The sequence below is a fragment of the Myxozyma melibiosi genome (genome assembly GCF_037950935.1).
Source record: "Myxozyma melibiosi strain Phaff 52-87 chromosome Unknown BZA70scaffold_10, whole genome shotgun sequence".
Classification (NCBI taxonomy): domain Eukaryota; kingdom Fungi; phylum Ascomycota; class Lipomycetes; order Lipomycetales; family Lipomycetaceae; genus Myxozyma; species Myxozyma melibiosi.
The window spans coordinates 38,565-64,630 of NW_027042924.1; the positions used below are offsets into that span (position 1 = coordinate 38,565).

Here is a 26,066-nt window from a genome sequence, read left to right on the forward strand (position 1 = left end):
TCCCAAGTACGCTACGCCCTACGCAAAGCCCAGCCAGTCTGCTTCCTTCTATGATGACTAAGCTTTTATGTAACATTCACTTTTTTTCAAACTCCCAGCTCAGATGAGTCCAAGCTTCCGCAATGTCATTTCTGATTGTTCAATCTGATGGCTCACTCCTCCACACTCTCCCGAAGTTTCGAGAATGCCATCGACTGCTTCTGTGGAGCGGGCAGCAATTACTGCACGCAAACAGGCGGCGCGAAAGATAGTCAGCGACCGTCTGAGGTTGCTTCCATATGAAAGCATCGCGGATCAATGTACGTACTCGATACTCCAACATATGCCTCCTCAAATCAATTGAGCTCAGCTTTTTCTTCTTCCAGCGCGAACTGTCGCGGATACAATCAGAAAATTGCCTGAGTACCAGGATGCTCGGAATATCGGATTATACATGCACATGGAAGTGTCTACTTCAGTTCCTCGAAAAAGCGGTCGGAGCGTCGAAGTGCAGACTGATCTGATGATTCAGAACGCATTCGAGGACGGTATCTCTCTTCTTTGTTGCTTTCAATTGTCTTAATATTGTGAATGCTAATTAAGCTGGTTTGACATAGGAAAAAGTGTGTTTTTACCTCGAATCGTTCCTGATTCTGAACTGACTCATGGCTTGAAAGACCTATTCTACAAAACACTGTCGCATCAACAGGATAGTTCTGAGTCGATATTCACACCAAAGTCATTCTTAAAGATGCTGAAAATGCCAGACTATGCCTCAGTCGCAGAGCTAAAGACCGAGAACGACGCTCATAGTTTTATAATACGAGAGCCACCCACAGAAAATGAAGATGGTATTTTCACTTTCCTAACTGCTTTTTTGCATATAAAGCAGTTGCAGAGGTACTAAAATCATGTTTTGTATAGCATTTGAAGGAGACGGGCTCGATATAATCATTGTGCCAGGCTTGGTATTTAATGAATCGTGTGATCGCATCGGTAGGGGAAAAGGGTTTTATGATACATATATCGGACTTCACAACGCGTGGTCTGACGCCAGAGAAAACGCATCAAAGCCATTACTAGGTAAGTTATTATTGAATATTTATACCTGATTCGTTTCTCAAGCGATTTAGATATTTTCTTGTTGTATTTGCCCGTTTACTGACTAACCATGTACTGAGCAGTCGGTATCGCTCTTCGTGAGCAGATCATTCAGCGACTAGAATCCGAGTCTGAATTGCCCAGAGAGGAGCATGATCAAATCCTCGATATTCTTGTGGTTGAATCAGATATTCATAGGCGACGCAGATAACAATCACATTATATTGACGAATAGCTATTCATAATTCAAAAAGAAGTTTGATGCTCACATAACCAAGCAATCCGTAGATCTAACAATAATTGAATCGGTTCTCGTCCTCTTGGTCAAGTCCATGTATAAACTGAATCATCACTCGAATACCGTCCACTCATCATTTCATCTAAAGTGATTCATATCTTTAAAGTCCCAGTTCTTTAAATGAACCCATTCAGGATCGTCACTGAGTCTCAAGCCTGTCGTTATACCATGATCTTCTAGCCATTCCATTGTACTTTCATCAATATGACGGCATTTCTTCAAAATTATGGTCTTCAAGTTTGTCGTCGATCTCCACGGCTCATCGGACCAGCGCCAGGTTTGCGAATTGTTCACCTTCGACCCGTTTACTTCCGGGTTCAACAGATAAAGCACACCTTGTAGCGTCACCGCCGTTCCCGAGACATCAAGATATTCAAGACGCTGGAAACGGCTTATTTTGTCCATCGCCAGATCCGTGACTCTGGTGCAGCTGACGTTCAATCTCTCAATGTTCGGTAATTGCTGAAGCATATAATCAATCGGTGACATATCGGGGACAGTGACTCCCCTTGACAAGGTACGCGCGATACCAGACATCCTACGTCGGTCATCTGGCCAAAAATGTCTACACACCAGACGAAGACTCAGATCCGTGACTGCTTCCGGATTGAGAAGTGAGAGTTGGTGCATGACCTCGTAGTTCGAGAGCGATTCTTGCCGACTGATATCGTACTTCTCAATAGATCCGCTCTGCTTTTCAAACGCCTCTCTATCATAATCGAGATGAGAGCGGTCAAAGATGGTTGCGAAAGTGGGAACATCTGAAGAGTCTAAGATCAACGTCTTGCAATTTTTGGGAAGCAGAGGATTACGATCCAGAGAACTCTGTGTCAGATTCAGATAGGTAAGTCTGGAATGCCTAGAAAGATACATGGGTACAGCTTTCACAGCCCTCCCCGAGGAGTCACCCGCTGCTACTCTTATGATTTCAAGATGTTCAAGATTAGGCATCATTGCAATCAAAACATGCAACAACCTCTGGTCCATCAATATTTTAAGATACCTCACCGGTCCAATATATGATAACTCCCATTCCTGGAGTGCCTCCTCCGCTAGTTGCGAACCGAGTTTGAACAGCTTCAAATTTGGAAATGGTACACCGTCAAGACCGGTAGGAGCTCTGATCCAACCTCTCCTATTATAATGTCTATACCTGTCGGCATAGATAAACAGCTCTTGCAGATTCGAAAACGTCACCTGACCCAACGACTCCCTGAGAAAATAGTCTGCTTGGTCAAGTGCAATTTTCAAACTTGTTAGGTTACAAAAGGTATCTATGCGCACTTTTCCGCCCATGGAAGACGACCCATGGGGATCCATAGTCCAAAAGTGAGGAGCATAGCAATTCAGCTCAAGACGTCTTAATGCTCCTGGGTTTCGATCTGAAGCCTCCATGAGCGCATCGACACAAAGAGACTCTTCAGGACGGAATAGTTTCTCCAGGTAAAGTTCTTGAATAACTCCATCCGCAAACGCAATGGACCGTTCGACATCAGCTAAGCGGACCGGCCGCTTCCCGCTAAGGAAGTCAATGTGCTGCCAGAGTATACAGTTCGATAGCAATTCTCTATTCCAGGACTTTGAGACTCTTCGTAAAATCAGCCGCTCGCCATACGGAATCCTGAAGAAAATGTCTGTGATGATATCGAACGGTAAAGCAATAATAGGGTCCTTGGTGGCGGTCTCGCAGTCCATGGGTACCGATGATAACTCATCTGAACTATCCTGTCTCCCTGTAGTGTTGTGAAGTGCCCTAGCTAACACTTTATATAGTTGCTAGATACGCATCAGTTAGTCCAGTAAGTAGATGTGAAGGCAAATCCATTATCTGGAACACATACGAGATCATTCTCTTCATCGCAAGAATCGAGGGATACTTTCGTCAAAGACATTCAGGTTTCCACAATTTCAGATGAGCCCACTCAGGATAGTCGCTGAGCTTCGAGCCTGTCGTGATACCATGTTCCTCTAGCCAGGCTATTGATGTTCTATCAATACGCGGGCACTTCTTCAAGATTATGGTTTTCACGTTTGTCGTGGCTCTCCAATGCTCTCTCATCGAGCGCCAGGTTTGCGAATCATTCACCATCGACCCGCTCACTTCCGGTTTCAACAGGTCAAAAACACCTTTCAATGAGATCTTCGTTCCCGAAACATCAAGATACTCCAAACGCTGAAGACCACTTATTTTCCTCATGGTTTGGTCTGTGACTGCGGTGCAGCTCAGATCCAATCTCTTAATGTTTGGTAGATAGTGAATCATATAATCAAACGGTGTCCCGCCACGTATCATCGGCGTAAGATCAGAACCCGGAAAAGGGACGCTATGGCTTAAAACCGTATCTGGTTCAAAGTCTCTCCAGACTAGACGAAGACTCAGATCTGTGAAGACTTCTGGACTGAGAAGGCTGAACTGCTCGACGATTGACATGCTGACACGGTCTTCTTGACCACTAAAGTCAAGCTTCTCAATTGATCTGGCGTTCTCTATGAGAAAGTCTAGTTCTTCAAGAAATCCAACGAGCAAAGAGTTCAGGATCAAAGTCTTGCAGCCCTCGGGTATCAACGGAGTCTCGTGAAGTACGCACTGTGACAAATTCACATATCTAAGTCTGAGATAACTAGACAAGTCGAGCACTCCTTCCATGAATAGTCTTTTAATTTCGAGACTTTCGAGATTGGGCATCAGTGCGATTAAATCATTTAATGAACCGGGCGCAATCGTAACCATTTCACGAAGCGGGTTAAAGTAATGATTTCTTGGGAAGTCTGATCTTTCCACGAACGACCCAATTTCAAGTTGCGAGCCAATTCTGAATTTTTTTAGATTTGGAAGGGGTTGCTCACTGATAGAAGTGCGAGCTCTAACGATATAGCGTAAATTGCGCGTCTCAACATGTCTATGCTGATCAGCATAGAAAAACAGATCTTGCAAATTCGGAAGCGTCACTCGATCCAATATATCATTGACAAAATATTCTGACTGATCAAGAGCCATTTTCAGACTTGTGAGGTTCAGAAGAGTGTTCATTCGCGCCTCTCCGCCCATGATAGACGGCCCGTCGGGATCCTTCGTCAAGAAGTGCGGAGCATAGCAATTCAGCTCAAGACGTCTTAATGCCCCTGGGTTTTGTTCTGCGGCCTCCAAAAATGCATCGACACAAAGAGATTCTTCAGGACGGAGTATTTTCTCCAGGTAAAGTTCTTGAATCGCCCCATCCGCAAGTGCAATGGATCGTTCAGCATCAGCTAAGCGGACCGGCCGCTTCCCGCTACGGAAGTCAATATGCTGCCAGAGTATACGGTTCGATAGCAATTCGCTATTCCAGGACTTTGAGACCCTTCGTAAAATTAAACGCTCGCCATACGGAATCCTCAAGAAAATGTCTGTAATGATATCGGACGGTAAAGCGATAATGGGGTCCTTGGTGGCGGTCTCGTAGTCCGAGGATACCAACGATAGCTTATTTGAATCATTTCTTCTCTCCGTGCTTCTTTGAATATTATTTTTGGATGTATGCTTCATGTACTAGATTGGCTCAAGTTAGCTCAATACACGAACTATTGGGGTAGAAATAAAGGGTACATACCATAGACCTCCCTGGCTTGGCCACTGCATCGCCCGCAGCAGCAGTTCCTTGCTCCAAAACAGAAAATGCCGCTTCGAAACTGTTTTCCTCTAGATAGTACTTTATCGCAAGCAAGTACCCTTTCGCATCTCTAGGGAACCAGTAAATCAGTTCCCAGGCCATGAACAGCTTCCGCTGTCGGTCGCCAACTCCTTGCAAGCATTCGTTATAGTTGTAGAGATCATTCAAGGTTATGATGTTGGTAAACCCCAAGTACTGTAGTATCGTAAAGGCCTTATCCCCTCTGTTAGCACGGTTCGGGCATCCCGGATAAGTCAAGCCTCACATACATATTCAATCTTATTTGCAAGGTCAGAGTAGCTGAAAGAGCGATCGTACGGTCGCTTAGGAAGAGAGTAGTTGGCATGAAACAGCCAGCTTCTGGCGGCATTGAAGAGTCGCCCAGACGAATAGAACGTCGTGTCCTGCTCCTCGTTGTCGTCCATCGCCCGTGGATAGCGGAACTGCTGCAAAGATGGCAGCTACGACAGATTCATTTTGGAGTAACAATGCGCAAACCTTATCTGAAAATGTTATAAACGAAGGGTTTCGTGTGCTCTAAAGTCCCAACGCGGCGCGTGCAAAAATATTTTTTTCTCTCCGCTTGCATTTTACCTGTCTTTCAGTATCTTTTTCTCCTTCCTCCGAGCAGTGGCAAACAATGGGTAAAAGCCAGAAGAAGTTCGGAAAGGGACGTTTGGACCACTACTACCGTTTGGCCAAAGAGAAGGTATGACTGCACAGCCTCGTAGAGTGTCGACTTGGTGATCAAAGTTTTAGATAGCTAACCATCAACCATACAGGGATATCGTGCTCGTGCTGCTTTCAAGATCCTGCAAATCAATCAGAAATACGACCATTTTCTCGAGAAATCCAAAGTCGTTATCGATCTTTGTGCTGCGCCTGGTGTATGTGGCTCATCCTTGTGAAAGTACTATTCATTACGGTCGAAGATTTGCTAACAAGTTTTTTCAATCCAGTCGTGGTGTCAAGTTGCGTCCGCTCTCTGCCCTGCCAATTCTCTGATCATCGGAGTTGATCTTGCCCCGATCAAACCGATCCCAAAAGTCATCACCTTTGTGGAAGATATCACATCCTCGAAATGTCGTGCTCAGCTGCGCCAGCATCTGAAGACCTGGAAGGCTGACTGTGTGCTTCACGACGGAGCTCCCAACGTCGGTACTGCCTGGGTACAGGATGCCTTCACACAGTCTGAGCTCGTGTTGCAGTCTCTGAAGCTTGCGACCGAGTTTTTGATGCCTGGCGGCAACTTCGTCACCAAAGTCTTCAGATCGAAGGATTACAACAATCTGCTATGGGTGTTTAACCAGCTTTTCAACAAGGTCGACGCCACCAAGCCACCCGCTTCGCGAAACGTTTCCGCCGAGATTTTCGTTGTCTGCAGAGGTTACAAGGCGCCAAAGAAGATTGATCCCAAGTTTCTCGATCCTCGATCAGTTTTTGAAGATTTGACGGACCCTACCCCTAATTTTGAAGCCAAGGTTTTCAATCCAGAGAAGAAGAAAAGAAAGAGAGATGGTTACGAGGATGGTGATTACTTGCAGCATAAGATGATGAGTGTCCTTGACTTTATTACAAATGTGGATCCTATCGCAAGTCTTGGAGGTATGTCTGAGCTCACTTGGGACGTGCCTACCGTCAATAAAGACGAGAAGTCTCCCGCCGAAGAAGAGGATGACGAGGAGGAGCCCAGTGAACCAAAGCCAACCCCGAAGACTGAGGAGGAGTTGAAGCAAGATCTCAGGCTTGTGCGAAAACTCCCTGATACAACAACGGAAATAAAAGAAGCTATCAAGGATCTGAAAGTCCTTGGCAAGAAAGATTTCCGTGGTCTGTTGAAGTGGCGCCTTAAATGTCGACTGGCTCTCGGTATCGATTCTGCCGTTAAAGAGCCTACTCCCGAACCCGAAGATCCTACCAAAGATATGACTGAGGATGAGAAAATTGAGTACGAGCTACAGACTATGGAAGAACGCGAGGCCAGCAGACTTAAGCGAGAGCGTCGCCGAAAGAATGAGCAAAAAACCAAGGAAATCACGCGAATGCAGCTCGGAATGCTCAATCCAGTGGATATTGGTATCGAGGCAGCGCAAGTCGGATCTGATCAGCTTTTCAGCTTGAAAGAAGTTGAAAAGAGTGGACAGATCGATACGCTGGCAAAGGGAAAGATGAACATGCTCGCTGTGCATGAAGACAAGAAGAAGGAAGTCACCGAGATCGAGATTGGTGAGGACCCGTTGCAGGATGCGGATAGGCTTGAGGACGAGCTGGATAATATGTACACCAAATTCCGGGAGAGACGAGCTGAGGCCGACGCAAAGTATCGCATGAAGCGTCTCAGAGACGAGATTCTCGACGAAGAATGGAACGGAATCGAAGAGAAGCCTGAGACTGCTGAGTCGGACGACGATGATGACGACGGAATTATCTTTGACGAAGGCTACCAGTCGAGTGACGATGGTGAGAAGAGCGATAGCGAAGAGGGAGAGCCAAAGGCGAGAAAACTCTTGACGAACCTGGATGATAGTAAGGCCAAGATTAACGGTCTCAGCAAGCAAGCGCATAATTTCTTTAAGCAAGATGTTTTCAAGGACGTTGCTGGTCTGGATGAGTCTGATAGCGATGACGATGAAGCAATCAACAAGATCGTTGCCCTCCGGTCCAAGCAGAAACCTTCGGCCAAGGCTTCTGCCGATGCTCAGGATGATGTTGAGAACGCTCCGAAGAAGACTTCGTTCGAGGTCGTCAAGGGCCGCAAGCCAAAGAACGAGGACTCGTGGAACACTGATTCTGATTCTGATGAGGAAGAACCCGACGACAAGGCGAACGTTGACATCATCACTGCCGAGGCCATGACTTTGGCGCACCAGATTGCTCTCAAAGAAAAGTCCAAGGCTGATATCATTGACGACTCTTATAATCGGTACTCAATGCGTGATCGGGATGGCTTGCCGACATGGTTTTTGGATGACGAAGACCGATTCAGTAAGCCGGTCAAGCCTATCACTGCTGAGGCTGCTGCTGCCATCCAGAGTAAGCTCAGGGCACTTAACGCCCGACCTATCAAGAAGGTCATGGAGGCTCAGGCTCGAAAGAAAATGAAGGCGACTCGCAGAATCACCCGTATGCGCAAGAAATCCGATCTCATTATCGAGGATCCCAACAAGTCTGAGAAGGAGAAGGCGGAGGCTATTCAGAAGCTCATGCGTAAAGCGACTAAGAAGTCACCCAAGACTGAGGTTAAGTTGGTGGTTGCCAAGGGCAAGAACCGTGGTATCCATGGTCGGCCTGGTGGTGTCAAGGGACGTTATAAGATGGTTGATCCGCGTATGAAGAAGGAGATGCGTGCTTTGAAGCGGAATGCAAAGAAATGAGCGGTGTTTTGGGTTCCAAAAGTTTTAGCATGTTATTGCTGTGCATTTGATGTTTAAATCATTCAAAATAATTGAGCTTTTAACGATAGATTAACCGTGCCCAGAACGTAATAAAAATGTAGGAGATTCATATGTTTTTACAGATGGCGGTATAGACTCTATATAATCATTGCGTAGCGCATTCCGCACCTTGTTCTTCCTCTTCATCATCCCAGTCATCTTCGTTGTCTTCACCATGATATCCTTCATATTTACCAAACTCCGCATCCGAGTCGACAAGATTAAACGCAACCATGTCTTCTATCGGCGGCGCGTCCGTCTCACTCTTCGGAGTATAAACCGGCTTGGACGGCGGGAATGTAAGAGAGTCGGCTACCCTCCGCATCTCTGATCTGTCTGCAAACCAGTTGTCTTTCGGGAATTCGATATCTATGTCGAGATATAGATCGCCCCGACCGCCGGCGTTGGGTCCGCTCTTGATTGGCATGCCTTCGCCTTCCACTAGCAGGATTTTGCCAGGCGAGATGACTTTGCCTGGGGGTACTTTCAGACGTAGAACACGCTCATCCAGGTGCTGGATTATTTGCCGATCGAGTCCACACAGAGCTTCGACTAGGGTGATGTTGATAGTCGCGCGAAGATCGTTGCCGACGCGTGTGAATTGGTCGTGCTTTTCAATGTTGATGATGAAAATGATGTCGCCGGTTTCCTGACGAACAGCTTCATCAGCCATTCCCTTTTTGACAATCTTCTCTCCATCTTGAATTCCAGGAGGAATGTAAACCTCTATGATCTTGGTTTCCTCAAGGATCATCTTGCCCTTGCATTTCTTGCATTTGTCCTTGTCCTTCACAATGTTGCCACTTCCAGCACAAACAGGGCAGTTTCGATTGACCTGAATACTCATCCCGCCACCGATAGGCATATGTCCCGGTACCACACCGGCACCCTTGCAATGGCCGCATTTACGCGGCTTAGCCGTGCTCTTTGCGCCACTGCCTTTACACGTCTGACACACGATATTGCGCTTGATTGACATTTTCTCGGTCTTACCGATATACGCGTTCTTGAGTGATATGGAGATTTCAAACTGTGCGTTCTCGGTCCGTGGTTTTGAACCGAATTGGGAACCGCCATAGCCGTTGTCTCTGAAGCCGGGGCCGCCGCCAAAGCCGAAGAAGTCTTGGAAGTCGTCTTCGTAGGAGGGAGCGCGTCCCTTTGTGAATGCATCCATGCCATGTCTATCATATAGACTTCTTTGTGAATCTAGGCGGATCATCTAGTTAGCTAATGGCTACACAGATATTCTGAATAATAGTCATATAAACTCACCGTCTGACAAGATCTCGTATGCTTGGCTGACGACTTTAAATCGCACCTCGGCCTCCTCGCGCTCTTCTTCTGGGACTTTGTCAGGATGTGAAGCAAGTGCAGCCTTGTGGTATGCCTTTTTAATTTCAGCTGATGTTGCTGTTTTGTGTACGCCAAGAACGGCGTAGAGGTCTTCCTCCATGATGTCGTGCTTGCTGAGAGTTCTATATCAAATCGTAAAACTTCTCCGTCGAACAATAGTCCGCGACGATGCACAGTATGAAGAAATCTAGGATCCGTTCACTAACTACCCAGCGATAAAGCACCAGATATCTAATACTGTGAATAGTTTGATAACAAACACGATCTCAACCGCTGCTTACGCTGCTGAAATATTTCCCACAAACTATTTTCGATAAATTCTGACGCGTTGGGACTTTTAAATGTCACGTGATTTATTCCCGGGCAGTATGAATATTTTCGAGGATTATCGTGAAGTGGAACAGGAATGGTGGTGGAGAGATTACAATTATGATACTTACACGAGGATGTTTGAGACTGCGATGGTCTTTACTGAGGAGCTACTCGACCGCTCCTGATATCCGGTCGATAACTGCGTCGCGGAGAGCCGGGCGGAAGAAAGTCGGGCCGTTGGCTGAGAAGGACGGGCATCCGACTACGCCTGCGCGAACGCGATTCGCTCCGTCGCCGACCGGATTTGTTCATCTCGGGTCATTGCGGACTGCGTTGTATAATTTTTTACTGGCGAGAGCTACAGGTGGACAATTTTTGCTGCGGATTGAGGATACGGATCAGACGAGGAAGAAAGATGGAGCTGAGGATGATATTTATGAAGCGTTGAGGTGGGCGGGTGTGGAGTGGGATGAAGGGCCGGAGGTTGGAGGGGAGTGTGGGCCGTACAGGCAGAGCGAAAGGCTGGGGATTTACAAGGAGTATGCTGAGAAATTGCTCGAGGTGCGTACATGATAAAATCCGGGCGGATTCAGAATTGCTATATGCTAATCAGAAAAATCTGCAGAGTGGACATGCTTACCGCTGCTTCTGTACCAAAGACCGGTTGGATAAACTGCGAGATTCGGCACAGAAGATGAAACCGCCCTCCATGGCAACATACGACCGTTACTGCTACCACATCGATCACGAGACATCAGCTGCGAAAGCCGCGTCGAACGAACCCTTCACAATCCGCCTAAAGGCTCCGGAAAGCTACCCGGTCATGAAGGACCTCCTACACGGCGAGCTCGACCTGCAAGTCCAGTCAAACTACTCGGACCCGCGATATGACGATCCAGTTCTGTTCAAGACCGACGGATTTCCCACTTACCACCTCGCCAACGTGGTGGACGATCATCTGATGCGGATCACCCACGTCATTCGGGGCGAAGAGTGGCTGCCTTCCACGCCGAAACATCTAGCACTTTATAATGCGTTTGGCTGGACGCCTCCGGAGTTCATCCATATCCCACTACTCACATCGCTTGAAGACAAAAAGCTCAGCAAGCGGACTGGCGATGTGGGAATCAAGGCGTACAAAGAGAATGGAATCCTACCAGAGGCGCTGGTGAATTTTGTCGCGTTGTATGGCTGGTCACCGCCGCTAGGGGCGCAAGAGAACGGGACGAACAAGAAGAAGAAGCGGGAGGCGACTGCTATGGGCGAAATAATGACGATGAAGGATCTGATTGCAAATTTCAATCTGAACGGGTTGACAAAGGGAAACGCCAAAGTCTCTGAATCAAAGCTTGAGTTTTTTAATAGCTACTTTTTGCGCACGCGGATTGAAGATCCTGAAAAGCGGCGGGAATTAGCCCTGGAGATTCAGCCGGCTCTCATCTCGAAGTTTTCGGATATTTCCACCAAGAAACAGCACAAGCACAAATTTGAAGTCGAGTACATTGAAAAGGTACTTACCGTCTTCAAAGGCTCGCTCAAAACACTTCCTGAACTTCCGAACGTCGCGTCCTATGCATTCACAGACCTACCAAGCTACGGAAGCAAAGAAGGCATGGACTACATTTCCGACCTTTCAATCACACGAGAAGGTGACGACGCGGTCAAATTTTTGCAGGAGTTTGCAGTCTGGTGGACCCGTGCTGAAAATGTGCCCTCGGTTGAGGAGATTGATGCGAAAATCAAGTTCTTCGCCAGAGAATCTGGGTATAAACCGACGACGGTGTTCCACGCGCTGAGATTCGCTATCGCGGGAAGCGTTCCTGGAGCGCCTTTGCCTCTGTTGGTGGACTTGTTGGACCCAGATACTGTTACTATCCGCATTGTTAATGCGCTGAGAATATTGAAATTGTAAATAGGAGCTACGATTGTGTATATATAGAAGGATTTTAATAGTAATAATGAAGCCTACTGGCTCTTGATATTCAAAATGATACAAAACAAACACCGATACAAAAGATATGAGAACCCACAGACCATATGAAAAAAAAAAACAATCCCTTGACTCCAGCCCGCAGGCGAGTCTCCAATACGTTGATGCAGAAAAACAGAAAAGCAAATTTTTTTTTGGTATTTTCTTCCTCTTGTTGCACTTCGATTTGATATCAACAGAAACTGACAGCCGTTGGAGTCGAAGAACAGCAAGAGCTTTTTAGCTCCACCACACAGAAACAAAAATAGAAAAAAGAAAAAGAGACCACAGCAGATCCGGGAGAGGGTATCACAGGGTTACTCGTCGACGTAATCCTCGTCGTCCTCGTCGTCGCTGGGGATATCCTCGTCGTCGCTCTCGTATTCGTCGTCGGAGGAGTACTCTTGCTGGGTATTGGAACTGCCATGATGATGCATGCCCTCCTTGCTGTAATCCGTAGGAGGAGTCTCGGTGCCGGAGTCGGAATCACTAGAGCTCACGTATTCGGACTCAGTGACATTCGTTGGGAGGACGGGTTCGCTGCTGGACTCGCGGCTGCTGCCGGAAGAAGTCTCGTCGTCGCTCGTGTTGTACTCGAAAAAGAAGGGGGCGATGTTGCGGCGGAAATTGTCCTCGGATTCGACCGATTCATCGTCAGAGCTATCGTCGTAGCTGCTGGTGGACTCGTCGTCAGAGCTCTCGAGGTCGTCTACTCTCGGAAGTCGGAGTACACCGGTGTGGGGTAGAACCTTGGGGGAAGCCTGAGCAGCCACGATAGCGGTGCTGGGGATCGGGAAGGGCTCGCCACCGGTAAAATCAGGGAACGGATCCTCGTCGTTGGCAACAGAGTGCTCAACTTCGTTCAAGTGTCGGCTCCAGTCCACGTCAGGATTGATCGTTAGAACTGAGCGCGCGACGGTCCTGATCTCCACGTCTGTCCAGTCTGGCAATGAGCGAGCAAAGGACAGCTGGAATTCAAGGTATGCCATAGCGGCTTTAGACGATCTCAGGATAGGGCGGCCGAGGTGATTGAGCAGAACCGGATGTCTGTCTGCTTCATCGTCGTCAATCTCAATAACCTCGTGTCCGTCCTCCTCGACTGAGGGTTTGACTCGCTTGGGAAGAGTTTTCCCAGACAACTGTCCGCGATGAAACTCTTCCTCGTCGTCGTCGTCGTCGAAAGCGCGCTTTCTGCTGCTGCTGCTTCTGGCAATGGGGGATGCGGAACCGCTGGTTGGAGTCGAGAGGTCGATGACTTCGTTCCGGGTAGCTGGGAGCGCGTTCGTCTGAACAATGGAAACCATGATGATGATTAGTTGCAAAGACAAAGTAATGATGAGAATGATGATGGGGGGGAAAGAGGGAAGGGAGAGAAAGGAGAGAGCCAGGGTTATTTATGTTTATTTCTGGCTCCTTGTTGGACATTTGGTGCCTTGTTCGAACACGAGAAGAAGAAAGGCAGCGGTGCCTTGTTGAACTGCTGTATTCAGCAACAAAAGCCTTGTTGAATCAGGAATCCTACCTGGCACACCAGTCACATCCTATTTATAGCCACGCCTTTTGACTCCAACACAGGCTGTAGGCTACCACATGGCAATGATGCCATTCCTCGAGGACTGAACAGTTTTTGCTCCCCTTGTTCCTTGTAGACAGATGCCTTGGAAGATGTTATGCCACACCAGAACGTAGACAGATCGGACGCCTTCCTAAGACACAGAAAAAAAGCACAGGATGATTATGCAGATATAAACACAGACAAATAGTTTACAGAACTTGATTACATTTGAAGTGATTGTAAGTAGCCAGAAAAGTAGTCGAGAGAGGTAAACAAACAAGGACTGCTCGCCTCAGTCACTGAGTAGACAGAAACCCTAAACAGTTCGAACAAGGCCCTTGTCCCTTGTTCGTCACTTTTATCTCTAGACTACTATTCTAAAACGTGATCTACATGGCTAATAGTATTATCGCAAGTAGTTCTGAAGCTACTGTTATTTATTACTATGCACATCCACTAATACCCGCCTTATTTTTAAATCCATAAAACGCCATAATCTTATACACGTAAACACAACAGATAGAGATAATTATGGTTGTACACTGATCGCCTTGTATGTCCTTTCGATCGTTCTCCGACGGACGGGATCTCTATTCCTGCTATGCTTTAATATTATACAGTTCATTTCCTTCAATCGGTATTAGATAATCCCATATTGGGACGCTTTGCTGGTGGCGGCGACGCAGCGTCGCTTGATTCGTCGCGCGGGTGCACTGTCCCGCTAACATGCGAGTTTGTTGTAGCCGGCTCGGAAGCAGTTTGTGTTGGTGAAGGTAGTGTGGGATGGGCAGGACTGTTTGTGCCAGTGGTCACTTCTGGGTGCTCTTGATCGGCTGCCAAAGCCGCCGAAGTAGACTCAGTGGTATGCGCGATTATTGCTCGGAGATCGGTCTCGTCCACAGACGCTGTTCGCTGCGATGCGTTGTCGTCGCTCAGACTTGTGCGTGCGGTGTATGCGCTTCCATCGTTGGCCAGGTCGTCTGCTGCGTTCTCCGGTGTCTGTGGCTCGGCCACAGCTGCACCGTCGTTGGCCGGTGCAGTAGGACTGGGTCCACCAGCTTCCGAAACGATCTCCTGAGTAGGAGGGGCGCTCCCAACATTCCGCGATAAAAGGTATGGTAAGTCAATTGAATAGTTATAAGGATCAATATCGCTGTCGAAGTCGTGGTCAGACTCGGATCCCTCAGCTGTTTCAATCGGCGGTAGGGTCTGAGATCCTCGCAGCTGCTCCTCCACAGGAGGCTCATTAAAGTATCCCCTTTGCGGCGACGAATGTACAGGTCTTCCGTTCTGTACAGCATTGATGGGTGGCGGCAGATTGACATTAGCCAAATCAGACGGAGTAGCTGCTGATGTGCTTCCTTCTCGGCTGGAGATGTACTCGCCCAATCTGCCGCTCAGATCCATATATGACTGAAGAAGATTTTGAATTCCTTCGGGGTTTTTCCTCCGGTTTTCAATGGTCTCTGCTAATGGCGAGTCAGCTGGTACAGTGGCTGTTGTAGCAGAAGTAGTTGTCACTGGTGCAAGTGGGACATGAGACTCTGTGGATGCAGGCAGCTGGGGAGTCTGACGCTCGTTCGACTGTGGTGTGTAATGAGGTTCAGTCTCTGGTACAGGAGAATCCTGAGGATCGTCAAACAAATGTTGAAGTTCAATTTCAAAATCCGAGTGATATGAATCTGGCCCTTGGTGGATATTGCTTGGTGGAGGTTGTTGGGGTGGAGGTGGAGGGGGAGGTGGTTGACGCGACGGTGCTGGAAGTTCATCTTCGCTGTCGCTCAGGTCGATGACGACAGCAGCTGGAGCTGCGCTACTGCCTTGTCGAGCAGGGGAAGCGTCAATGACTTCCATGGCTCCGGTGGGTGGGCCAACGGAAGTGCTTTGTCGTTTTATACGCTGTCGATCATCATCATCGTCGTCGTCGTCAGAGAGATCATTACTGTTCTGTTCTGGGATACGCCAGGAACCATCGGTCTCGATTACTATCGAATCGATGGAATCGTTGGTTCGTTTCAGGACGTCGTCAACGTAGCTATGCATATGTCAGCACGCCAAGTTACTTTGACCCAAACAAGCTAAAAATACATACCTGTCGACAGCAATATTACTGAGAGGAGCAGCGATGTTGCAGACCGGGCATGTCCATGTCGGTGCTTGCTCCTGTAGTTGGATATATGAGGTAGCGTCGTAGCATTGTATATGGTTACATCTCGTCGATCGGATAGGCACCCGAATTCTTGAGTAGGAGATAGGGCATTTCAGGGAGAGAATGGTAGGTCCTACTATGATGTCGTCGTCGTCCGAGTTTTTCTTGACAACTAGATGGAGGTTAGATGTGGGCTTAGCATGAGAGATGAAAGGAGGCGAGTGAAAGGCTTACTTTCTGCGGTGACCTGGTCTTTGGGGATATGCTTCCCAGAAGCTATCCTAGTGACTATTTCTGCCGCCGACCGTTTCCGCGCGATGTAGAGCGCCATTGTGTATCGAACACGCGTGTAGGCGTAGATGATTTCAACAAAGTTTTGTGAGATATCAGTATTAATGTACTGGGTCAAATCCGCCGGCTTTGTCGTTCCGGGCTTGTTCTTGAGACCTCTGAGGTTTGCTTGGACGATTTTTGTATTCACTCTGATTTCGATACTGTGCGGGAATTGGATCTGCCCTTCACGCATTTCGTCGGAGTTGGCGGAGAGAAGGTAGACGCGGTATGAGGGGTCGGATCGCAGACGAGACGATTGAGCTTCAGAGAGTTTGAATTGCATGCGAACGGTGCTTCTGTGCTCGGGTAGGATGGCGAGGGTGGATGGGCGCGTGAGAGGTGTTTGCAGCATGTAGAACGTGCTGCTTGGGAAATCGATTGTATCAACTGGATAAAGACGTTAGAGAATAACACACAAATATCAAAAGCTTGAGTAGGATACGTACTAGAGTCGTGCCGGGCTGAGGTACTGACGGGAACTGCACCGCTGGCCCTGTTGGTTGCTCCAAAGGCGGAAGTGGGAGTGGAAGAAGAACTAACCCGGGGATTGTTACGGGCGCCGAGATAATTCCATAAAGCGTCGCTATTCCCCGTCCACCTAAGACAACAGTTAGTAAATAGGATAAAGTAGAAGCTAAGCGACCATAAAGGGAAATTACTCTGTCCCAATACGGTTGTTGGCGATAGCATATCGCTCAAAGATGGCCCCTTTGAGTAATGAATATAGTTGAGCGTCTCCAGCGTTTCGCGTGGAGTTCAGCAAATCAAGCAAGCGCGTCTGCAGCACGTATTTGCGCCCAGTAGTTTGTAGACGACATATACGGCAGAGCTCCTTAAGATGAACGACCGTGAACTGGGTCGATAGTATTCGGATGAGCTCCTAAGAAGAAGTTAGTCTGGAGGCTCTCGCGAAGAGAAGCGGGAAAAGCACTTGCATTATTATAACTAAAATCAGACTGCATGGCTCTATCACGGACCGTACAAGAGCAGCAGAGGTGCGGACTGAATATACGTTGCCCAGCTCGAGCTTTGGTTTGTTCTTCCTCAGTGCGGTCCTGAACCTGAGCTGAGCTGGGTCCGAAGCGTAGTGGTTTAAGGTTTGAAGGAAAACTCAATTTTGCTCTGCGCAAAACAATTTTTCTTCTCGTCCTCGTCTTCCTCTTCCTCTTTCTCTTCCTCTTCCTCTTCACCCCATTCCCACTACTCATCCACTCATCCACCAAATGGCCAAGTCTCTCCGTGCTAAGTCTCGCGTCCGCGCTCGCGGCATCCGTCGCGCGACCGTCTTTGATCCCGTCACCGACGCCCGCACAATCCGTCTCTCCAAGAAACTGAACGGCGACTCATCCGCCACCACCACCACCGCTGCCTCGTCCGCAACAACGGAATCTGAAACTAGCGAAGGTTGGTGCTCTCCGTTTTCCTCTTCTTTGATGTTGGGAAAGAGTGACGATGAGCCCTCTGACGATTTCTACGCCCTCTTGGGTTTAATCGATCATGAACAAATCACGTTCTGTGATGTCTACGAATAGATCTTTTTCTTGCTGATCAGAGTGCTAACTTGACTTGTTCTGATCTCCAGAAGCTTCCGCCTCTATGGACGTCGACGATTCGTCTGCTTCCACCGCCTCGACCTCCACTGCTGCTGCCGCGGCCACCGATGCTCCCAAAGTCAGCACGAGCGGATGGAAGGGCTCCAGAAACGAGCAGTGGAAGCAAAAGAAGGCTTCCAAGATCTACTCAAAGAAGAAGCAGGGATCAAAGTCTCTGGTTTTCGGCTCAGTGAACAAGAAGAAGTCGGCAAAGAAATAAGCAGTCCAAGTAGTCTGATTAGTCAACGCTTCGACCTTCTTTGCCACCGTTTCCAGTCGTCATCATCAGCATTAGCATCACCGCTTTGAAAAGTTCTACCCTTTTTCTATTTCATTTTTATTTCTATCTATTTTATTGGCAGGATTTACAGTGTTTGTCATCATTTGTATTGTTGTAATTTAGGCGTTCGGGATCTTTGGAATTCATATCGATTTAGATTTGTCTCATATTTTGTATCATGTTATAGCTCTCTAATAACCAAATAGACTATCATTTATCATCTGCACCTACTTCTAGTATTCATATCGTAGTTCCTATCGTAGTTCGCATCGTAGTTCTCATACTTCTTCTTTCTTTCTTTCACATCGACAGCAAGACCGCAAAAATTATTGTGGGATAGGGTTCAGTACTCCCAACGCCGGGTAATCCACCTCCTGAAAAAAAAAATCCCAAAATGTTTAAAACCTTGATTTTTCTCTGCTGAACAGCAACAATCATCTCGAGCAGAAACAGCAGGCGGAATGGGTAAATATCGGCCTAGGTTCAACGAGCGTGCTCGGGCGGGGACTGTGTCGAAGCAGAAGAAGCTCAAAGCTCTGAGGCAGCCTAGATCAGTCAGACGGCCGGAGGATGCTGATCAAGAAGACGAGATCCAGCAGCAGCAGCAAGCTCAGCCGGAGCCTGCAGTTATTTTAAAAGACACTAGCAATGGCGTTGATCCGAACGTGGACATTCTTGTTCCGATTACGGAGGAAGAACGGGCAGCGAAGAGAAAAGAGCTTGAAGAACTTTTCAAACCGCCCGAGTCGAAGATGTCAAAGCAGAAGCAGAAACGGCTCGATAAATACATAGAGCGGCAACTGAAGCGGGAAGAGCGCAAGATCTTGATGGAGAAACTAGCGCATTCAAAGATCGACACGTCGCTTTTGCATAGTTTGAAGAAGCTGGGCACGAATAATAATACGAAGCGTGAACAGCTTAGGGATGCGCTGTTGAATGAGCATCTGGGTATCTTGGACGAGCAGCAAAAGAAGTTGCTATATGAAGAACGGCAGATTGAAACCGAGAAGGCTCCAGAGCCTGAACCTGTTATTCCATATATCCCGACTCCGCGCGTCAATACCGAGAAGCAGCCTCGAAAGCGTGCGCTTCCTGAGAGTGATTCGGATGTCGAGGATAATTCTACAAAGAAGCCCACTGTTTTCAACGGCGATCATCAGTCTTTAGATCAGTCTGCTGCACCCACACCTGCGCCCTCGACTACAACATCTGAATTCAAACCTACATTCCAATTCGGAGGTGCTGGATTCGGCTTTGGAACCCTTCAGAAAAAGCCAAAGCCCGAGATTCAACCACTGAAGCGCAGTCAAAAGAAGGTTCCCTATACTTGGCGTGCGCGCTTGGAGCAGGAGAAGTTGCGGAAAGCAAAGGTTGCGGCCGATGATGAGGAGGATTATAGTTCGAGCGAGGAGGAGTCGCAGAGTGAAGATGGCGAGGATGAGGATGACGAGTCTGTAAGTGGAGAGTCTGAGTCTGAGTCTGGGTCTGGGTCTGAAGAGTGGAGTGATGGGGAGGAGTGGACTGGTTTTGGAGATGAGTCAACAAATGGATCAGAGCTCAACGGTGCCGAAGAAAAAAATGAGGACGAAGAGGAAGATGGTGATGAAGAAAGTGATGGAGAAGATGAAGAAGATGAAGAAGAAGAAAGCGACGAGAACGACGACAGTGATACCCCGCGCGTCTCTCGTGGCGCGAGCTTCAAAAAATGGGCTGAAGATCAGCTCCGAGGCGGCACGACCGAGAGCCTGTCAAACATCAACACGATGCCGCGCGTCGAAGTCCACTACGAACCAGTCGACCGTCCCGAAGACCGCGCGACCCCACCGCCCGACATCGTCACGATCGAGAACGCGGACCAGCGGAAGTCGTACTTTGTGCAGGTTAAGCGGAAGACGGAGATCCAGGCTGCGCGGATTCAGTTGCCGGTCGTGCAGGATGAGCAGCGGATTATGGAGGCGATTCATAATAACCTATGCGTTATCATCTGCGGTGAGACTGGTAGTGGTAAGACTACACAGGTGCCGCAGTTTCTCTTCGAGGCAGGCTATGGCGATCCGAGTAGCGACAATCCCGGAATGATTGGAATCACTCAACCCCGTCGTGTCGCGGCCGTCAGTATGGCGCAGCGAGTGAGTGAGGAGCTTGGTGCTTTACACAAGGACAAGGTTGCCTACCAGATTCGATTCGAGCAGAATACAAGGCCTGGGACGGCTATGAAGTTCATGACGGACGGTGTCTTGCTACGCGAGTTGGCGACCGATTTCACGCTGAGCAGGTACTCTGCGATCGTGATTGACGAAGCGCACGAGAGAAACGTGAATACAGATATCTTGATTGGCGTGCTGAGTCGAGTGCTGAAGCTGCGGTACGATATGAGCAAGGAAACTGGGTCGAAGGTTACCCCTTTGAAGCTCATTATCATGTCTGCCACTTTGCGCGTGACTGACTTTTCGATGAATTCGACCTTGTTCAACGCGCCTCCGCCTGTTCTGAACGTTGACGCGAGACAGTATCCGGTAAGAACACATTAACATTGATTAAGCTGGACATCTCTGCTAACAAGACACAGGTATCGAAACATTTCAACCGTCGAACGCCGACAAACTACCTCGACGAAGCGTACAACAAGATCAAGAAGATTCATCAGCGGTTGCCACCTGGCGGAATCCTGGTGTTTATGACTGGTCAGAGTGAGATTACGCATCTGTGTAAGCGGTTGCGGACCGCGTTTCCAAAGCAGGGGCGTAATCGCGCGGCCAATGAGGAAGTTGATGTCTCGTTGAAGTTATCTGCTAATGAAGGTGAGTCGATCTTTGCAATCGTTGATCTTTAGAAGGAAGCTAATATGTGATGTAGCTGAGGTTGAGGTTGAAGATGTTGATCTGGGCGACGATATAATCCAGGACGCGTTCGACATTGACAACCTAAGCGATGACGAGGACGAAAACGAGATCGAAGAAGGCTTCGAAGAGCAGACTGAGGAGATCAACACCGGTCCTCTTCATGTTCTCCCTCTCTACTCCCTTCTGCCTACCGCTCAGCAGATGAAGATCTTTGAGAGTCCGCCTGAAGGCTCGAGACTCTGTGTTGTGGCTACGAATATTGCAGAGACTAGTTTGACTATTCCCGGTATACGCTATGTCGTGGACTGCGGACGTGTCAAAGAGCGGCACTATGACGAAGAAACCGGCGTCCAGAGATTCGACGTGGGATGGATCAGTAAAGCTAGTGCCGATCAGCGATCCGGTCGTGCGGGACGTACCGGGCCGGGTCATTCTTATAGACTGTACTCGTCCGCTGTGTTTGAGAGTGAGTTCCCGCAGTTTACAACGGCAGAGATTCTCCGCATGCCGATCGAAGGTGTTGTTCTGCAAATGAAGAGCATGGGGATTGACACGATCGCAAACTTCCCGTTCCCAACCCCGCCGGATCGAAACAGTCTTGTGCTTGCGGAGCGACTGCTGCATTACCTGGGTGCGATCGACAAGAACGGTGCGTTGACGGACCTCGGACGAACGATGAGCGTGTTCCCGCTTGCGCCGCGGTTTGCAAAGATGGTGGTTATCGGACAACAGTTTGAATGTCTGCAGTACGTTATCGCGATCGTCGCGACGTTGAGTGTCGGAGATCCATTCTTGTCCGAGCATGAACTCGGGATCGAGAGCGAGCTGCTTGATAACGCTGACGACGAGAACGAGGACGATGAGGAAGACGACGACGACCTCAGAAAGATGAATCAGGGAGATATCGAAAGCAATCGACGTCGTCGGAAGGAGTTTTACGTCGTGCAGCGCAAGTTTTCGGGATTGGATCCGACCTGCGACGTCTTGAAAATGCTCTCTGTCGTGTGCGCGTACGAGTTTGCAGACGACGCCGCCGAGTTTTGCTACAAGAACTTTCTACGGCAAAAGTCGATGGAAGAAATCCACAAGCTGCGGCAACAACTCACGCACATTGTCGCAATCAACACGCCCAAGCTCGCGACCCTCAGGTTTGACACCAAGCTCGGACTTCCCTCCAGCGTGCAGGTCAAGGCGCTCAAGCAGATGGTCACTGCGGGGTTTATCGACCAGGTCGTCGTGCGCGAGGATTTAGTCGCGGGCTTTGACGCGTCCAAGAGCACGAGTCGCGCGATCCAAGGCGGTCGGAAACGGGTTAAAATTACAGATATTCCGTACGTGCGTCTGAACCCTTACACGTTCATAAAGGACAGCAGATTTCTCAGCGGCCGCGGGGGTGTCGATAAGTCGTGTATCCGCGAGCCTGAACGGCCGGTGTACGTCCACCCGTCCTCGATCTTGCTGTCGGCGGACGAGATGGCGGGGGTGACGGAGATGCCGCCGTTTTTGGTGTATAACGTGATTCAGCAGAGCGCGGCGCGGAACGTGGGGGATGATGAGAGTAGGCTGAGGATTAGGATTAAGCCGCTGACGTCGATTACTGCGAAGCAGTTGGCTAATCTTGCAAAGACGGTTTGAGGTAGTGGAGAGAGAGAAAAGTTTTGGTTGTAGAAATTGTGTAGCATGTGGTTTGTACGATTAGATTTGCATGAGATTAAAAGTTGCATTGTGTGATGTTCCAATGGATAATATACAAAAAGATGAGGATGTTACGAGAAATGTTACAAAACAATACAGAATGACAAAACAATGACAAAAAGTTACAGAAAAGTTACAAAAAAGTTACAAAAAAGGGTATACCAAACGTGAACTACAAAAAAGAGCTTAGAGACAGCCGATTGTATCCCGATTATCGTCAATCAATCGACCATACTCCAGCATCAGCCGAAAGAAATAAATCTGCATATCCTCCTTCCTCATCGTCCGCTTCGACCACCGCCGACCAGAGTCGGCGATGAACTTCCCGGACACGTCGTTATCGAGCAAGAACCGCAGGATCTCGAACCCTTCTTTCAAGTCGAGCGAGAGCGGGACGTAGTGCACCCACGGTATCAATCTGTCCTCGTGCCATTCGCGGAATAAAGTCTGCTTGACGACGGCCGAGCGGCTGCGGAGGAAGGCGTAGAAGCGGGTGGAGAACGAGTTGCCGTCCATGTCGAGCAGGTACTTGTACTGCCACGTTTCCTGAAACCCAGCGTACGGCGCCGGTTTGCCGAAGAACGCCTCTTGCTCGCGACAGTCTGCCTCGTTGCACTGCGTGAAGGAAGAAAATTGAGCGCTGATGTGGTCGATGAAAACCTGCTTTGACACAGATTGCTCGACAAACATCGAGTCCCGCTGCTGCTGCTCGCGCTCTTCATCTTGCTTCTTGCCGACCTCAAGGAAATGGTGTTTATCGGCTTCCTCGATTTCTGCGTGCGGACGCGCGACTTCGAGCATGGCTTCTTCTTCCTCAGACGAGAACTCGTCGCTGGCGGCGGCGGCGGCGCTGCTGGCTTGCGCGGGTGCGCCGCCAGAGGTCAGTTCGGCTTCGGCCTCGGGCTCTGGTTCGTCCTCGGTCAGTTGCGAGACCGCGTTCTCGACTTGTTCGAGGTCTTGCGCTGGGTTCGAGGAGCTCACTGGATCGACTGCGTCGGCGACAGTGTCGGGATCTACTTGTTCTCGGCGGCGGAGGAACGAGGACCAGCGCTTTGTGATCTTTTTTGCTCTAGTGGGAGAAGTGCGGGTTGTCAGCGGCGGGGTCTCTTTGTTGATCTTCTCGGCGTCACCGAGATCCATTAGCAGCGTGCAGTTTTCAGTCGCAGAGTTGAAATACGCCAACGTCCGCTGCCGATGACCGAGTCTCCAGGACCCATCGCGGGAGCGCAGTCCCGTCGACGATCCGCGCCAGTACATTACATCCTTCTTTTCCGACCACGGCGTGTCCGCTGTCTCGTCGTACATCGCGCGCTCGACAAAGTACGAGGGAGAAGGGTAGAGAATGTCGCCAAAAGTAGACAGTTTGCTTTGTGAGAAGATCGGGATCGGTTCGGCGATGATGTTGAATGTCTCGGGACGGACAAAGATGCCGTGCTGGTGCTGGTACGCGGGCTCGAGACAGATGTCGGTCGCGGCCGAGTGGTTTTTCAGGAACCCGATCGAGAGACCGTATTGGCTGAATCCGTCCGACGGTTTTCCGAGCTTGACCGGCGCGTCGGGGGGACAGGATAGTTTTGCGTGGCCCCAGGACGATTGGTGGGCGAAGGAGTCGAAAGAGCTGCGATAGGTCGCGATAAGCGGCTGCTCGGCCAGGTCGTCTTCGCCGGTCGGTGGTTTCGTAAACTCGTTTTTCGTACCGGATTTCTTCTCCGCGCTGTTGAGCACGGTAAGGTCCGATTGCGGGATGATTACGCGCGGAGAATCGAGCATGTTGAAAGCAACGTCCATATCCGGCAGATACTGCACAAACTCGCCAATCATGGTCTCGATCGCGGCCTCGAACCACTGGCCGTTCGTGAACCCTGTCAGGTTTGCGATCTGGCCGCCGCGGATGTGCACGCCGAGCAAGTGGCTTTCAGGGTTACTCAGCGCGTCGCGGACGTTTTCGCGGATCTTGGACGGCTCGAGACCCCAGAACGGTTTGAGGGAGTCGGAGATGGAATCAAACTCGTCAAAGACGACGGCCTTGTGCTCGGTTGCGTACGCGTACCATTTGTCAAAGTTCGGGGGCGGGTTGAGGTTGTGACGGCGCTTGTATTCCTTGACTGCTTCCGGGTATGTGTTTGTTTGTCTGTTGACGAGGTCTTCGAAGCGGGTCAGATGGGATTCCATGAGGTAGGAGATTGGGTGGATCGTTGTGTTCCACGCGTCCTTTCCAAACGAAGAAGTAGCAGCGGACGAATACGCCGAAGCAGAAGAGGCGGTGACGCGTTGCGAGTAGCCGCTCGAGCGCGGTTTGATGGTCATGAAGAGGCCAAAGCCGGCGAGGAAGAGCGCGATGACGAGGGTGATGAATTTGCTGACGCGGATCTTTAGAAACCGCACGCGTTTCTCGCCAATGTGGTGCGGGAGAAGGGTGCTGGCGATGGCCATGTAGGAGATGCACATTGCGCTGATTTTCCAGACGGCGGGGGAGTAGAGGGTTGTGCTGAGGTTGCCGATGAGGTCGACGAAGGAGGCGTTGATGGGGGAGAGGTTTTGAATGAGGATCATGATGATTATGTTTTTGACAGCCGAGAGGAAGGACCAGAGGACCATCATGTATGCCAGTCCGTCGGACGAGCCGAGTTCAAGCCAGCCCGCCCAGCCGTCGAGGAGGAGGGACATGAGCAGCAATCCTAGGCAGGTGTAGGCCGATATCTCGCGGAGGACGGAGCGGGTGAGAGGGATGCTGATGTCGGAGATGGAGAGGTAGGTTGCGGCGAAGATGCTGGAGCACATGCCAAACACGAGCTGGGATGCGCCGGGGTAGGAGGGGGCGAGGGCGAGGAAGGAGGTGAAGGTGATGAAGACGAGGGTGGTCATGTCTATGTTTGCGGCGATCAGCTGGGAGAGGTTTTTCTCGTGCTGGGTGGGGAGGGAGGGAGGAGACATGTACTGGAAGCGGAGGATGTGGACGAGGAAGGGAATGAGGACCTAGAGGTGTGAGAAGAGATGTGAGTAGAGGCAGAGGTAGGAGGAGGTGGGAGACGGCATACGGAAGAGAGACCGTTGCCACGTTCGCCGAGCAAACTGGCGCAGACAATGCTGAGGACCATGCAAGTAGAGCAGATGACGACATCGATGCGTCTGTACTTGAGCTGGGTATCAGAGCGGATCAGGAAGCGGTCGATGGGGAGGAAAGTGGCCAAGCAGAAGGACGCCCAGGAGAAGGACGCGGAGAAGAGGTAGCGCGAGTAGGGGATTGCGAAGGCGGCAACGACGGAGAGAAGAGAGGCGACGAGGGTGAGGAAGGGCGGAGAGCGGACGAGGCCGGAGAGGAGGAGGGGGCCGGATCTGGGGATGGGGATGGGGAGGGAGGGAGGGTGGGTGAGGAGGGTGAAGGGTGGAGGAGAGAGGGTTGGCATTTGGAGCGGCGACGGAGAACGGTTCTGCTCGAGGCAAAACACGTTCTTGCGCTTAGGACGGCGGTGAGGGGCGATTGTGGAGAAGTATAGTAGAGAAGAGGAGGAGGGTGTAATAG

At 49.6% G+C, this 26,066-nt stretch overlaps 11 protein-coding genes across 11 annotated transcripts; 5 read left to right on the forward strand and 6 right to left on the reverse strand.

Moving 5' to 3' along the window:
• Positions 1-133: 133 nt before the first annotated feature.
• On the forward strand, positions 134-1,317 carry BZA70DRAFT_281905 (5-formyltetrahydrofolate cyclo-ligase). The gene is made up of 5 exons (XM_064913183.1): positions 134-299; positions 366-527; positions 597-830; positions 904-1,062; positions 1,164-1,317. Exons 1-5 carry the CDS (start codon positions 185-187, stop codon positions 1,289-1,291), a joined length of 798 nt encoding a protein of 265 aa, XP_064766749.1. The 5' UTR covers positions 134-184; the 3' UTR covers positions 1,292-1,317.
• BZA70DRAFT_58179 (uncharacterized protein) lies at positions 1,223-3,166 on the reverse strand. The gene has a single exon (XM_064915232.1). It carries the CDS (start codon positions 3,071-3,073, stop codon positions 1,457-1,459), a length of 1,617 nt encoding a protein of 538 aa, XP_064766750.1. The 5' UTR covers positions 3,074-3,166; the 3' UTR covers positions 1,223-1,456.
• A 59-nt stretch (positions 3,167-3,225) lies between these two features.
• BZA70DRAFT_58197 (uncharacterized protein) lies at positions 3,226-5,251 on the reverse strand. Its single transcript, XM_064915233.1, has 2 exons — positions 4,969-5,251; positions 3,226-4,907 (listed from the first exon to the last, which is right to left on the reverse strand). The coding sequence occupies exons 1-2, from the start codon at positions 5,128-5,130 to the stop codon at positions 3,261-3,263; spliced, it is 1,809 nt and encodes a 602-aa protein (XP_064766751.1). The 5' UTR covers positions 5,131-5,251; the 3' UTR covers positions 3,226-3,260.
• A 319-nt stretch (positions 5,252-5,570) lies between these two features.
• Positions 5,571-8,506, forward strand: BZA70DRAFT_58250 (Spb1 C-terminal domain-containing protein). Its single transcript, XM_064915234.1, has 3 exons — positions 5,571-5,737; positions 5,811-5,915; positions 5,988-8,506. Exons 1-3 carry the CDS (start codon positions 5,669-5,671, stop codon positions 8,400-8,402), a joined length of 2,589 nt encoding a protein of 862 aa, XP_064766752.1. The 5' UTR covers positions 5,571-5,668; the 3' UTR covers positions 8,403-8,506.
• A 62-nt stretch (positions 8,507-8,568) lies between these two features.
• On the reverse strand, positions 8,569-9,915 carry BZA70DRAFT_290803 (uncharacterized protein; the record flags this gene model as incomplete). Its single annotated transcript, XM_064914245.1, has 2 exons — positions 8,569-9,668; positions 9,735-9,915. The coding sequence occupies 2 exons, from the start codon at positions 9,913-9,915 to the stop codon at positions 8,569-8,571; spliced, it is 1,281 nt and encodes a 426-aa protein (XP_064766753.1).
• A 249-nt stretch (positions 9,916-10,164) lies between these two features.
• On the forward strand, positions 10,165-12,125 carry BZA70DRAFT_281915 (tRNA synthetases class I, catalytic domain-containing protein). Its single transcript, XM_064913184.1, has 2 exons — positions 10,165-10,688; positions 10,753-12,125. The coding sequence occupies exons 1-2, from the start codon at positions 10,245-10,247 to the stop codon at positions 12,037-12,039; spliced, it is 1,731 nt and encodes a 576-aa protein (XP_064766754.1). The 5' UTR covers positions 10,165-10,244; the 3' UTR covers positions 12,040-12,125.
• A 101-nt stretch (positions 12,126-12,226) lies between these two features.
• On the reverse strand, positions 12,227-13,601 carry BZA70DRAFT_58253 (uncharacterized protein). Its single transcript, XM_064915235.1, has one exon. The coding sequence runs from the start codon at positions 13,398-13,400 to the stop codon at positions 12,414-12,416; it is 987 nt and encodes a 328-aa protein (XP_064766755.1). The 5' UTR covers positions 13,401-13,601; the 3' UTR covers positions 12,227-12,413.
• A 426-nt stretch (positions 13,602-14,027) lies between these two features.
• On the reverse strand, positions 14,028-17,070 carry BZA70DRAFT_301817 (PINIT domain-containing protein; the record flags this gene model as incomplete). Its single annotated transcript, XM_064914725.1, has 6 exons — positions 14,028-15,686; positions 15,744-15,972; positions 16,035-16,520; positions 16,580-16,731; positions 16,793-17,013; positions 17,065-17,070. 6 exons carry the CDS (start codon positions 17,068-17,070, stop codon positions 14,282-14,284), a joined length of 2,499 nt encoding a protein of 832 aa, XP_064766756.1. The 3' UTR covers positions 14,028-14,281.
• A 206-nt stretch (positions 17,071-17,276) lies between these two features.
• BZA70DRAFT_281920 (uncharacterized protein) lies at positions 17,277-18,271 on the forward strand. The gene is made up of 2 exons (XM_064913185.1): positions 17,277-17,537; positions 17,716-18,271. The coding sequence occupies exons 1-2, from the start codon at positions 17,357-17,359 to the stop codon at positions 17,943-17,945; spliced, it is 411 nt and encodes a 136-aa protein (XP_064766757.1). The 5' UTR covers positions 17,277-17,356; the 3' UTR covers positions 17,946-18,271.
• Positions 18,272-18,466: 195 nt separating this feature from the next.
• Positions 18,467-22,483, forward strand: BZA70DRAFT_240635 (essential DEAH-box ATP-dependent RNA helicase specific to the U3 snoRNP; the record flags this gene model as incomplete). The annotated part of the gene is made up of 4 exons (XM_064910509.1): positions 18,467-19,033; positions 19,139-20,521; positions 20,575-20,778; positions 20,846-22,483. The coding sequence occupies 4 exons, from the start codon at positions 18,467-18,469 to the stop codon at positions 22,481-22,483; spliced, it is 3,792 nt and encodes a 1,263-aa protein (XP_064766758.1).
• A 123-nt stretch (positions 22,484-22,606) lies between these two features.
• Positions 22,607-26,053, reverse strand: BZA70DRAFT_58323 (uncharacterized protein). Its single transcript, XM_064915236.1, has 2 exons — positions 25,582-26,053; positions 22,607-25,519 (listed from the first exon to the last, which is right to left on the reverse strand). The coding sequence occupies exons 1-2, from the start codon at positions 25,948-25,950 to the stop codon at positions 22,730-22,732; spliced, it is 3,159 nt and encodes a 1,052-aa protein (XP_064766759.1). The 5' UTR covers positions 25,951-26,053; the 3' UTR covers positions 22,607-22,729.
• Positions 26,054-26,066: the final 13 nt, after the last annotated feature.